The sequence below is a fragment of the Malurus melanocephalus genome, unplaced genomic scaffold, assembly GCF_030028575.1.
Source record: "Malurus melanocephalus ecotype Western Australia unplaced genomic scaffold, MMel_1.1 scaffold_11, whole genome shotgun sequence".
Taxonomy (NCBI): Eukaryota; Metazoa; Chordata; class Aves; order Passeriformes; family Maluridae; genus Malurus; species Malurus melanocephalus.
This window is the reverse complement of record NW_026623243.1, coordinates 3538109-3552211: the sequence shown is the minus strand read 5'-3', so window position 1 is coordinate 3552211 and position 14103 is coordinate 3538109. Positions and strand designations below refer to the sequence as shown.

Below are 14103 nucleotides of genomic sequence, written 5' to 3'. Positions count from 1 at the left end.
TTCAGTATTCATTTGCTGCCTGCTGGGAGCTGACAGCTCTGCCCAGCCACACTGACTGACCAACGCTCCACGCAGGTGGTAACTACAGCAAAGAACATTTCTACACACATACACAGCTAGCATTTCTAAATAGCTTGTGCCAGCTGCTCCTGCTCCTCTCCTCGTCTCTCCAGGAGACCTTAACAGTGTTGACAAGAAMTGCCTTTGGTACACACATGGAAATGTTTCCATTAACTCCAACATGGACGCTGATCACAATCATGAGCTGATGTGGAAATTAAAGGTTCAGAAAGGAATTAATTTCTATTCCCTCTGATATATTAATCCCAAAGGTGACATTTTGTGTGTGATTAAACCAGTCCTGAATAGACTCATTGAATGTCCAGTTTTTCTGGTTAATATTTATGCATAATCCAATATTAACATCATTCGAAGAGATAAAATGTTATGATTTATTAACTTGATTATATGTCATTGTATCATTTGGTACGATTTAGTATGGTAAGTATTTGTAAAAATCTCAGCTTTTATCCTGGTAACTAGTATCAATAATAGACTTCCTAAATGAACTATAAGAGAAATTAATCAGAAAATACCTTACCTGCATACTGCATTAATTATGCATTCACCCAGTGGCAACAATTGAAGTTCAAGACTTGCCTGAAGTTAGACTTATGAATCAACAGATACATTTTTAACAGCTTAAAGCTAAGACCAAGTTATACATAATTTCTTATTAAGAAATAATCATAGTATTGGTCTTGCAAGTAACTTGCAGACACAGTCATTTATCTGATTTTTTTCATACTTTTTGTTATTACYTATTCGTTATCAACCAAAGTAACTACACGTCTTTGCATGTGTTGTACAGCCTTTTCTATCAAGTGATTTATAATAARTTTCTGGAAGAAACTAAAATTCTTATATTGCAACATGAAATCTAAAACTGTCACAAGTGTAGATGACAGAAATAGAGAWAATATGATTCCAAAAAGCTTATGTAATAGAAACTGAATTGATCTCAATGACGAACAGGGAGCATAAATTCTTTTTTACTAAGTTGTCTGAAAAGAACACCCTCCTAACCATAAGCAGCAGTGTTTGTTCTTTAGCTATCAAAAATCRTATGTCACTAAAAACACTCATCCCTCACTTGTGAGCCTTCACTCATAGCTTTGATAAATAACATATTAATATTGCACGGAAAGAACTCAGAACATTTTCCCATATATCTGTCATGTGTGCTTTGTGTTTATGCTAATTCATTTTATGGGTTTAGAGTGCTCCCAGTGGTACTGCAATGAAATCAGTGCAGTTACTGTAATTGGATTTACCTTGCCGGAGGAAAGGTCAGCTTTCAAAGAAGGAGGAATTATTTCACCTTCCCCTTCATGAGCCAGACTCCTCTCTGATGTGTACATATAAAGCCTAAATTTCCATCTCCTTTGTTGACTGACAAATTTACTGCATTCTTTGTGGGAAAAAAAAAAGAAAGAAAGAACCCTGAGTAACACTTAGCTGAAAGCCTTTTCAGGCTGCATTTGGAAACCACTTTACTCATTTCTGAAGTGCAGTCACCCCAAGTGAAGTAAAATGGCTTTTCTAATAGGAAACAGTGTCAGACAATTTCAAAGCAAAATTTCAGGGGGAATGGAGAGAAGCCAGGCTGTAATTACACCTGGTGAAAATTATCCAGGACTGAGGGTTAATAGAACATCTCTTTTTAAGTCTCACAGGATTGTTTCAGGGACAGAAGGCAGCTGAGAATTCCCATTATGGGAGAGGAGCAGATGAAGTGGAACAGAGAGATAAGAGCAGATCTGCTGAAGGGCCAGAGATTATGTAAAGGATTTGGGCARTCACCCCACAGACAGTGGGGCTGGCTCTGGGTCAGCTACCTYCAAAACGCTCAGCAGAGTGACCACTCCCTGAGGCACGATACTGCAGTTTTGGGTTGGGCTGTTTGGGGCCCCAAGCCCATCTCTGTGTGGCCCCACGAGTCCCTGTTTGCCCACACAGGCTAAGCCAGCGCTTACTCAGGAGTTTCACATCTCTGTACACAATCTGTTGCATTCTCATGCTCTAAATTATCTGAACAAGTACTTTCATAGATATCCAGGGACCTCAAAAGTCCCCAGGGAATTTAAACAGCTCTTTCTAGGCACACTTTGTGGAATCTAAAGTTAAACTCCTCTTTGGAAGACACTGGTTTTGCATAAATAGAATTTATACCGGTGTRCTGGGAGGGCAGTTTCACAATTTCTGTGGCTCCAGGTAGGATAACTGAGGGCAGCTGGCAGCTCAGCCCATGTGCAGAATGCAGCTGCAGTGTGCCAGTCCTTCCCTCAGGGCTCTGTGTCTCTGTCTGCAACACGGATTAAACACATTATATTTATACATTTTCTGATGGGCAAGGTCAGTCTCTGAAACAATTGGTAATGGATTGTGTCATGCCTGAATACGAGCGTCAGTGGTCCATGAAATTAAAGGACATGTTCTGGTATTTGCTCRGGACAGCCCACGTTTCCCAAAGGGAGATCAGCTTGGAAAAGCATGGCTAGAACGAAGAAATTGTTGGTAGGTGGAAGAAACACCTGAAGTAAGAATATACAAAAATTAAGAGTGTCCAGTGAAAAGGAAAAGTGGTGGTGGTTTCTGCCTGTGTGCATTTTTTTCATCAGAGAAAAAGATGCAAAACAAGGTAAAAAAATAATTGTATAAATGTGCCGTATCTTTAAGGAACTTAAACTATTACATTARTGATTAGGGCAGCTTATGGAGCACATCGAACAACAGCACCGTGGTGTCTGCAAGGATCTGTCTGTTGACAGGTTTTGGCAAGAATTTGAGTCATCTGAGACTCTATGAGGAAGGACCAGCCTGTGAGGAACTGTCTCTTTCCACAGCTGTGGTCACAGAGGTTGTCCTCCAACCCTTTCCCTCAGTATGTGGTCTGAGAGTGTCTACTGTGAGGTCTTGGAGAYGTACAAGTCTGCTGCTGTCCAAATCTGAAACCATCTAGATTTGGAGATGCGGTGAGTGAGGGTCCACACAAGACAGCTGGGGTCTGCCTCTGTTCTACGTGATTCTGGAGGGGTTTCCCAGGAATCCCAAATACTGTGACATGATATACAGTCGCCTGATCTGCCCCTTGCTATCTTATTGTAATCAAAAGCCTTGCTGGCTTTTGGATGCATCCACTGCACAGTTAAAACATCCTGGAGTGTCTCCAGCTRTATAGGCATTTCTGTCTTTTTAATAACACAAATACATTTTCAGWAAATCAATATAACAGCATCAGAATTTACCAGTCCAAACTTGCCCATTTGATGAATAGGAACAGTTTGGCAGCCACTAAGTGACTAAAAATTGCTCAGCCTGACAGTCTTTAAAAAGGGAGACAAGAATTATTTTTCTAATCTGCAGGCAATGACTGATGTTTGCATCAAGAAAAAAATTTATGTTGACTTTCCAATGTCTAATACAATTATGTCAAGCATTGACTCTTTATCATGTTGTAAGTGCACCATTTTAGTCTGAATAACAAGCAGTATTCCAAGATTTCTGCAACCTACCACATCTGCTTGGTGATTGAGGCCATGTCTTGGTATCAGCCCAGGGTGCAAGGTAGAGACTTGCACAAGAAGGAAAAAGTAACTTAGCATGAAACTRTATAGTACAGTTCTCTTTGCAGAAATGGTGTTAATAGTAGTGACATACCTGCCCTGTTGAAGTGCAAACATTTTCTTACAGTCAAACTTTATAAAACACGTAAGATAATCTGCCTGGAAAAAAACTGCCTGGGAGCAAGGTGAACAACTGGCTTCTTGTCTGTTCTTTACATAAGGGGCTTTATATGCTCTACTTATTAAAAAAAGTAAAATTAAGGAATTTTGAAGCTCGCAATTGCATGCTTGAATTACAGGTGTTTGCTTAAAATACAAAAAATAAACCAGGAAATCCTTACATAAGGGCATTATGAAAAGGTTTCTGGTAAGTTCCATGATATTGGTATTGATGTATTCTTGGGTGTTCTATAATTTTGTTTTCAGAGAAATGTTCCATTAATCTATTAAATTACTCTCTTTAATCCAAATTTTAAATAACGAACTAAAGTATTTATCTTCTGTGTCTTACTTCCTACCAAAAGAAGTGTTACCTGGATATCAGGATTCAGATTTGCTGATGTTCAGTGAATGCAACAGAGCACAATCAGACAGTAMAGAAATGGGGAACATGGTGCCTTGTGCTTTGGGCTGGCTTAGTTTTTGACCATTCCCAATTTTCAAGCCTTGTGTCAGAGGACATGTCATCAAAAAGAACAAGTATCAGAACAACTCTGAATTCCAATAGTCTCTTCATCTCTCCCAGCTAGATCTGTGCCCAGATCTTTTTTCATTCTCAGCATCTTCTCTATGGCCCAGAGCAGTTGAGGTCTACATATTCAACAGTGTTACTTCTGAATTTCCTTGCAGCGTACACCTGCACAAAGGATTTCACTAAAAAGAAAACTTCCCACTGTGCCTGTGAAATTCCTRTTTCCCTAAAAGCATTGTCCCAGCAGGCAGTGTACTGCAGCAGTGTGCCTAAGGGCACCCCCTGAGATTATACCTTTGGTCTTCTGCTTTCTAAAATGTGTCCACATGAATAAAAGCACCCAACCATGAGCTCAAGGCATGCTGTTCAGTAAGTACAGGACCATTAATGMAGCATCCAATCATTCTACTGAGACTTATTGTGAACAAAATGTGGCTGAAATGCTCCAAAATACAAAATTATTGCTTATTTCCAAGATCAGGATTTTCCTATGAGTTAAAATTTATAACACATTTACAATCAGCAATTTTCCTGTCCTCTTCTGAGTGTGTAGCACAGTCTCATGATACAGAAAATAAAAATACAGGATTGTGTTWAGCCATATTCTCGTACAAAAGCTGCTGAATGACAAGGCAAGGCCTCAAGAGCACTAGACTGGCCTGTCACATCTGTTAGAACTCAGTGGCTATTGTTTAACATTTGGTTATATTTTTCAAGAGTTTTCATTCAATCCTCCTATGAACCAGCAGTTTGACTCGTGCTCACAATGGGCACAGACTCATCCAAGCCGGTAACCGCAGTGAGTAAACCCCGGCAGTGACACGCAGAGATGCTTCAGTCAGCTCTGTGAGAKCCATCACTGCAACCAGGAGCAGGGTGAGCTCTGTCAGCATGTGCTCTGCCCCAGCTCAGCAGATTTACATGGGATKCACCAACTGAGATGCCTGTCCTCTGTCTGGATTTCTGCTCCTGGCTATGCCATGGTTCTTCCACCCTTGTGAGTGGAAAACATCCTCAAGAATGGGTGAGGGAAGGACAACTGCACAATAGGAACTCATACCACTTCATCCCAAGTGCCTCCAACTCATCACAGCCTCAAATCAGTCAGTCCAGCTTGACAATAGGGATAGAAGATGAATGATATACAAAATCTCTGGAGACAGGTATTAACTGACTTGTCCTGAAATTGCTGGACAAGATAGTGAAAAAAAAAAAATAAAAATCACTGCTTCTTGTCTCTGACAGTGGCACTGAAATTAGGCATTCACCTTCCTTGGAAGCAAAGGAATATTACCATGCAGTGACTGCCCAGTCACAATATTCTACACATTGTTCATGTAATGTTTTTTCTTTCCCTCTCAGTTTTGACTCCACAACTTAAAGTGTGGCTATCATKTGTCTCAGTTCCTGCAAGTGATCACTGCATGATTGAACACAAGAATGCAGCATCTGCATCAAACAACTCTGATACATAGAGAACTACTTATTGGGCATCCTAAATCATGCCACAAGGAAGGTGAAGACAGCAGTTTCATGCCCCACCAAGCCTTTTTTTTYCTCCAGGCTGAACAAACCCAGCTCYCACAGCTTCTCCTCATATATCATCCTCTCCAGCTCCCCAACAGGCTTGGTGGCCCTGGTATTAATGGATCACAGTTTATCAAACTCTTTTTTGTCCAAAACTGAACACACTTCTCCCAACACAACCCCATGAGTGCCAGAGACAAAGAATTAACATTTTCTTTGATCCTGATGGCTGCAGGTCTGTTAATACAGCCTGGAATGTGGTTGGCTATCTTTGTCTCAAGAGCACTCTGATGACCCTTGCTCCACTCAGCTTTCACAGCTGCCAGGTCCTTTTCTGCAAAGCTGAGACTGGATAAACTTCCAGAGCAGTAGTCTTCAAAAGTAATCAAAATCCTTCAAAAAGAAGAACACTTTAATGCTTTCTTGTTATCTCTAGATTCTACACTTTGATTAATTGATGTCCTCATTAACATTCCCATTCCATATCCCTGGTGGTTTCAGATGAATTGGCACTATCCTTGGTGAAATTGTTCAACTTCTAGTCACTGTCCTGACCATCTGTATGGGAAAAGAGTGGTCCTGGTTGAAACCTTGGAAGATGCTCTCTCTATTTCTGCCTCCTCAGTCATAACATCCGAAGGCAGAGCCTGGGGCAAATGGTATGGGGTAGGTGCACACACTGCGTGTGCACAGTCAGGCTGTGTTCATCTGTAGAGGTCTCCACCAACAGTGCTATAAAACAAAAGAACCTAAAACCCCTACTTTTGTGGAATGAAATGTTCTTTGAAGTTCCTGATGGATTACAGCTTTGTGTTAACTAGCTCTAGAAAAGAGTCCCAGGGCTCAGTATTGTTATAATTTGGATCAAGTTAAGTATTAATAAATATTAAATATCTGATCTGACATTTAGGGTGTCAAATGCTGTTTTAATCTCATTTGCAGCAGAATGGTATGCCTTGAAACTATGTAAATATAAAACAGATATAACATGATAAAAACCAAGTGGGAAGAACAAAACAAAGAGTTCCCAAAAATGTACCAACTAAGGAGCTGACCATTGTACTACAAKGCCATAATTAAAAGCTGGAGAGGAAGCAGCAACAGGGGAATAACATTAATGAAGCTTAGATGGTACAATTGAACAAACTCTGAAAAATAAATGGCTTAAAGGGAAGCAATTTTTTATTATAGCAGTCTCTGTGGACAAGATGATTAATCTGTGTTTCATACTATAAATTAGAAGCATTAAACATTAAACATTAGAAGACATTACACAGTGCAAACGCAGAGAAAAGTAGTGATGTCCTTTTTTTTAAGGATGAAATATGTAGGAAGCACAGGAGAAATCTCACTGGATCTACTAGCAGGGCCAGAATGGTGCTTAAACACTTCTGTTAAGGCCCCTGCAAAAGGAAAAGAGCATGATGAGTGTCTTAAGCCAAAAATTGACTAAGAAATAAATGTGAACTTTATAAGCACACAAGGAACATCATAGAGATGGAAATAAAGGATGACATCCCTGGCACACTGGAATTATGACATATACAACATATGGTAGAATGTTGGCTTTGAAACAGCACTCACATCTTCATTTCTACTTGGTAGCTCTATTAACTAGGTGAATATTTCAATGCCCGCTACCAGGAGACTTAAAACTAATCTTTAATCTGCTTTCGAGCCATGAGGCTCATTTACTTTCTCATTTTCATTTTTTCTCCATGAAGTGTCTGATGACACATTTATTTTATGGTAAGTTTGCTCAATAGTACCCTCTAAACTGTATTAATTAAATTATGAATGTAATCACTAGAACTGGTCATAACCCACTTATTTCCTTGTAAAATAATTAGTTTAGCTTCTGCCTAGATTTCCCAGAATRTTCTCATTCTAACCAAACAACTGCAACAGCAATACCATCAAGTTAACAATGATATGTGCAAGGGGAGTGGGGAGGGAGTGTTGCTTTGCCAACAAATACCTAATGGAAAAATAGCTATCTGAAACTATTGTTCATTTAGGACTTTCTGATAAATTTTTCCTATCATTTAAAAACTACTAGTRCTAGAAAAGTACTGTTACTAAAACAGGCAGATCAAGAGGCTTCCTTTCAAAAACCCTCCAAAAAGGAGCTCAGACTTGGAAGGAGTGCCTGACCTTGGGGTGGGAAGCTAGAAAAGAAAGAAATTTGTTCAAGGGAACCAATAAGGCAGCAGAAAACTAATAAYTGAGATGAGAGTGACACATAATTACACTCTGGGAATAAGAAGTGGAGTTACAGAGGTAGGTGGAAGGGCAAAATGGACAAGACAGTGTGAACGTGCCATACTGGTGGGAAATTTTGCAATATTAATGAGATTTCAATTCTACACCTACACCTTAGTCATCCTGGTGTTTTCTTTACCAGTTTCAGTGAACAATCTATTCCTAATTATGAGACAGGTATATTTAGCTGTATTTTACTTACATGATTATTTTGGCTAAACTCTGCACTGAAATTCAAGGTGCTACTGCATCTGACAAGCTTCCACCTCCACAACATCTCTTTCAAGAGTTTCTAGGCAAGAATGGCAGCACCTGGGATTACTGGGACACAAATACACTGTGTCAAGGATCATAATACTCCAGCACAACTACTGAGCAGAGCTTCTTGTCCAAAAGGTGGCTTTTGGCACACTACACGAAGCTGTCTGCCGAGTCAGGAAATCAAACAGMAGAGAAATAGCCCTGGAAGATGCCCTCAGAAAAGCAATAAAGCAGCAGAACTACTGTGACTGATACTGACATTTTAATCAAGGTATTACCAATCCCAACCCTCCAGTCAGTTCCAGGCGTGACTAGAGATACTCTCAGCACCCTATCTTTGTGATCTGAAAGAARTGATGCTATCAGAAATTACTAACACTGAGCATGAGAAATCCCTTTCCTTAGGTTTTATCATGAGATAACATCACTGCTCTAAAGTGCTGATGATTTAAGACGATGCATCTCCTGTAGACAGAGTAAAGCTGTGAGCCGTTATTTTGGAAAAACCAGAAGCATGAATTACCAAGCAATATTTGTTCTATTTGTTGTAGTGTTTGGATGGAATATGACAGTGTTCCAAGAATTGCCAGTTCCTAGGAGTCTGTTCTGGCCAATATGAGCATTGCACCTCCCTTTATTTTGTTATGGCCTTGCCTAAGACTCAAGATACTGTTCAAAATCAAGAAATACAAATGTTATATTCATAATGTATCAGTCTGAGTACCCTAATATGAAAAACCAGGGATAGCATCTACAAAATGGGAATAGTCAAAGATTGAAGATTCAAACACTACTTAACTCAAAACATCACTGCTGTGCAGCCAGCCTAAGATTGACTCTAGACATAAGGAGAATGAGAGTACAGGAGAAGCAAAGCTTCAGAGAAATCAGTTCAAGCAGATTAAAGGGATTTTTATAGAATTAGAGCATTTGAAATAATGCTTAATTTGATAATTTTAATTCTGTAGCCCAGATAAAATGCTCTAATAAATTCTATTTTGTAGATTTAAAATTATTAACAAAATATTTYCTTCTTACAACAGAGTACTGTTTGTTAATTGCAAATCAAAGCTAATGATGTGAAGGACAGAATGATATGTTCCTTAGTTTGCTTCTTTTTTTTCTGTCTCACCCACAAGAAAATCCACATATATGACCAATATGCTTCTGAAAAATCTATATGTGTGATGGTGTTCTCTTTGATAACATGRGGCACTATATCTTTTGATATTTGCATTTTGCTGACCCAGAAATAGATGAGGACAGAAGAGGGCACAACAAAACAGGATTATATTGTGATTTTTTAATTTCTTTCTCAGCAAACTAAAATGGCATATTGAACAGAGTGGGTTTGAAATTTGTGGGTTTGAATCACACAGAGTTGAGTAGAAATGTGTATTTTTACCATTTTGAAGCATAATGGATGCATGACCACTGAAATATTCACTACTGCTGGCAAAAGTCTTACCAAACAAAGTTGGTCAGCCTCTGAAACAGAAAAAGACAGAAAAGAACCACAGGAGATTGTACCAGGAGATGGTTAGGCTGATTTGTACTCTGGTTTGAATGTCTTTCCATAGTATCATCCTGAAAAGCTTAAAATTCAAGGATACAGTGTGACTACCATTAACATTCCAAGTGTAGTAAATGAAAGTTCCACAAAGTAAACAGTGATATTTAAAAGTAAGAACTACATACATTGGAAGGCCAAATGTTAAATTTTCTAACCCCAGGAAAGCCATCTCTTAGTTWAGAATTCACCATGTGTTATAAAGGCCGGTTTTAGTTCTGTTTTCTCTAACAAAAGTTCAGCTACAGCAAATAATCCATATTGGACAAAATATCAAAATMCTTTTGAAGTTTGAAAGATTTTTATTCTTGCATTCTAGATTAACATTATAAAATAGTCCTTGTTTCATAACAAGGGTCTAATCTTACCAGCCTGTTAATCCTAAATCTCACTTTGTCCAAACAACAGAGCTGTTGTTTCTAAAACCACAACATAGCTTACTCCTTGATTTGAATAACCAGTAATGTTGAAATTGTTATTAGTTTTTTGTAAAAAATTGTGTCATCTTCTATGAAAATATACCATTTTGATGAGTGACTTTTAAATTTAAGTGGATGACAGAAAGCAAACATGTATTCCAGCAAGGGGTAATGGTGCTGTTCAGAGTAGCATTTTCCAGTTACAGCCATTCTCACCATCCAGAACAAAGTGAACCTTGAATCCAGTAAGTTTGGTAAGTAAGATTTGGTCACTGAGTGCAAAGAATTCAAGACAACTGAAACAGCTACTGGGAATCTCYTAATCTGGAAATTAATTAGAGATGACCCTTCTTTCATACCACTACAAAAGTTAATGTTGTTAATTTAGGGAACTGGCAATAAACATTCAACTAACACTCACAGTGAGTTCATGAAATCTTTGGTGATATAAGTATACCTAGCATTTACAGTCATTGCCAAGTTTATCCTATTGTAGTGAGGCCAAGAGTCCAAAGTGGTGGTTTACATTTTTAATTATTCATTACTTTCAGTTGCTGTCCTGAGATTCAGAGCTGACCACCATACAAAAATTCACTGGTATGTTTCAAACTTGYTCTTATTCTTATTTTGATATTCTTAGCTACTTAAAACCAGAACAAATTCACTGAAGTGTGTATCTATGCTGTGCATGAATGTGTCTTAACAGAGTACTTCATCTGGACCAACTTCTATGTATCATATAGAGCAACAAGGGTCAAAATCAGAAATCATTTTAGTCCATAAGTGGAGTAAAAATAGAGCAAAGTTATATTCTTATAATTTTTCAGAGCCCATTAACTCCAATAAAGAAGGTTTTTATGAACCAAATTTAATTCCAGGTCCCTTTCTCACACTCTCCACAATGCCTGTTTTGTTGCATCTATAGTGCATCTTCTGAATAATAATACAAAAMCCCCACAGCATGCTTCAGTCTTTAAATTTCAATGTACAATTCATTTCACTTGCACTTAGTTGCACCTTGTGGAGACATACAGCAATTCAAATACTCTGAGTTGAAACAGTGGCCTGTTTTGCTCTTAGCACTTGCTAAACTTTATTTCTCAAGTATAATTTACCACACAACTACACTTTTTGTCCATAGTTAAAATTATACAACATAACGTTGACTCACAGAAAATAACAGGAGTTCCACTATTGTATAACTTATAAAAAAATACAGGGACATTTACAAGTAAAAATAAAAAATACATAATGTAAAATAATAAACATCAGCCAAAAAAAAAAAATTAAAAAAAAAACCACCCACTGTTTTCCCTATAAAGAGAAAAAACAAAAAAAAAAAAAACCCAAAAAAAACCACTCACTGTTCACTCACTCTTTTCCCTATAAAGAGAGAATCCAAACACACAGGGTTTACCTAGACAGGTGAATACCCAAATGACTGGGAAGACTGTTCACATTGCACTCCTCACCTGGAACAAGATTATCATAGCTAAATAGCCACCTAATACTTGAACAAAAGAGACACTGATAATCCCCTTTCCCCCAAGGTTACTCCACTCCTCCCATGAAGCTACCAGTCATCTTCTTCACTCRTTTGACCATTCCCCACAGGTTTGCTGGTCCTACATTCCTAAGACATGCCATGTCCTGGAGTTCCTATCTTTTCTGAAACTGTTCCTCCTCACTTTGCTGGGTAAGGTGGGGATGTCTTTGYGCTGCAAGGTAGAGAAGCACTTTAAAGTAGAGTTCACAGGTTTTAAGGAAGCAGGAAGAAGCAGGAATGACGTTCTGAAAGTTCAGGACTCTGATGTGCATGGCTTATTCTCCCTCAAACTCCAAATGCAAACCCAGATCTGTTGTGAAAAAGACAAAATCCTGTAGATTTATCTTGCTGTCTCACCCGAACACACCCAGGGCTATAGAGCAAGTCTTGAGTGTTCTCCATTTACTCTTGAGTTTTATATCTATCTGGCTTCAAAAATGTAGGTGGGGGCACACTTCGGAGACAGATCCTTTGAGAGAGGAAAAATGTCCGTCTGTGGGCTGTTTTTTAAGAAACCTTTCTATAAAACAGTCTGTCTATACCATTCATCCTGATGTTAATAGCGAAAGTCCAAAACAAACTTCTGCAGGGAAATGAGCTCTGCTCTTGCCACCCCTCATCAGATCTGGTCCTTTGTCGACTTCTTGCACGACAGGGACCCAGGTTTTAGGTCTTTTCAGCCCTGCAAAGATATAACCAGCGACGCACTAGCTGAGAGGACAGGCATTCCCTGAAGGAGGGAGTAACACTTAGAGCTGCAGCTCCACCTTTAGATGGAAATCGGCATTGGAAGCACCACACTGGAAAAGCACCCGTAGTAGCTGGACAGCTTGAATCCACTCTCATCGAAGGTAGGATATCTCAGCGGCAATGGGGTGCACGACGCTGGACAATCCCTCAAGATCCCAGTGTCAGCTGCTGGCATGGCTACCTGGGTGCCCCCGGACCCGGCCGGCCCGTCATGCACTCCTGCAGTTCTCCAGTAACACCGTTTTCCAGTCTCAGAAGATACACGGTGTAATGTCGAGAGACACCTCTCTTGCTGTCCTAGACCCTCTCCTATTTCCTGGTCCACATTTCAGTGACTCGGATGTTTACATCACCCAGAAAACCGGTCAGCCTTGCCTCAGGTGTCCCTGCCTCGGAGAGCTGTGTCTGTCCATGCTGCCAGCACTCCCTGCCGAAGCAGTCCAGAGGCTCCAGCGGGGATCTGCTGCCCTGCAGGACACATGGCCAGGCCAGGAGGCTCCTTCCCAGCACCTTCCYTTCTGAGGGACTCTGCAGATGCTCACAGCATTGGCACACCTGACAGACTCCAGAGGAATGGAGTCTAGAGGAGGACTTTCAGGTGGAAATGGTGAATATGAAGGAAGGATTTCCCAGGGTGGTGTACTCAGTTCTGTGGGAAAGAAGGGAGCTGGAGGGGATAAGTGGCAGGAGTGGGGGGATCTCAGCGAGTGGTGGTGATGCCCAGCAGGTGAGCAGGGACGCGGGCGGCCAGCAGGCAGGCCAGCACGATGCCRACGAGCTGCAGCAGTGCCAGCCCCAGGGCAGCGGTGGCAAGGTAATACAAGTTGGTGCCGACGAAGGCGGACACGCTGCCGAAGCAGCCGTCGCGGTGCAGCCGGCGCGGGTCGGGCGGGCGGCGCTGGCAGTCGCGGCGGGTCCGGCAGCAGCTCAGGGGCACCGAGCCGTTCTGCTCCAGCCCCCAGGGCGAGGCCAGCCAGTCGCGGTAGCTCTCCACACCGCAGCACGACAAGGCCCGCTGCAGCGCGTCCAGGGAGTCCGCCACCCCGTCGTCCTCCCCGTATGCCAGCAGCGCTTGGTGCAGCCCCTCCTGGAAGCCCTGCGCCAGGGTCCGGCGGTACAGGAGCGCCGAGAGCCCGGCCGCCAGCCCGGCCGCCAGCACGGCCCCCAGGAAGGCGCTGTAGGCGCGCAGGAGCCCCCGGTGCTCCGTGGCGGCGCCGAAGCATCCCAGGAAGCCCCAGATGATGACAGCGAGGCCGGTGGCCAAGAGGATGGCGGGGGCGCTGGGGTAGTCRCTGGCCGACAACGCCAAGTAACTACCCAGAGACACCTTGGCCCAGAGGCCGATGATGAGCATGGTCAGCCCCGCTGCCCAGAATATGAAGCTGAAGGCCATGAGGGACAGCTTGAGCAGGGTCATGATGCCCTCGTGTCCTGGTGTCGTGGGTGGCTGT

General features: G+C 41.3%; 1 protein-coding gene across 1 annotated transcript; it reads right to left on the bottom strand.

The window, feature by feature from the left end:
* Positions 1–13352: 13352 nt before the first annotated feature.
* On the bottom strand, positions 13353–14069 carry LOC130580659 (tetraspanin-7-like). Its single transcript, XM_057378296.1, has one exon. The coding sequence runs from the start codon at positions 14067–14069 to the stop codon at positions 13353–13355; it is 717 nt and encodes a 238-aa protein (XP_057234279.1).
* Positions 14070–14103: the final 34 nt, after the last annotated feature.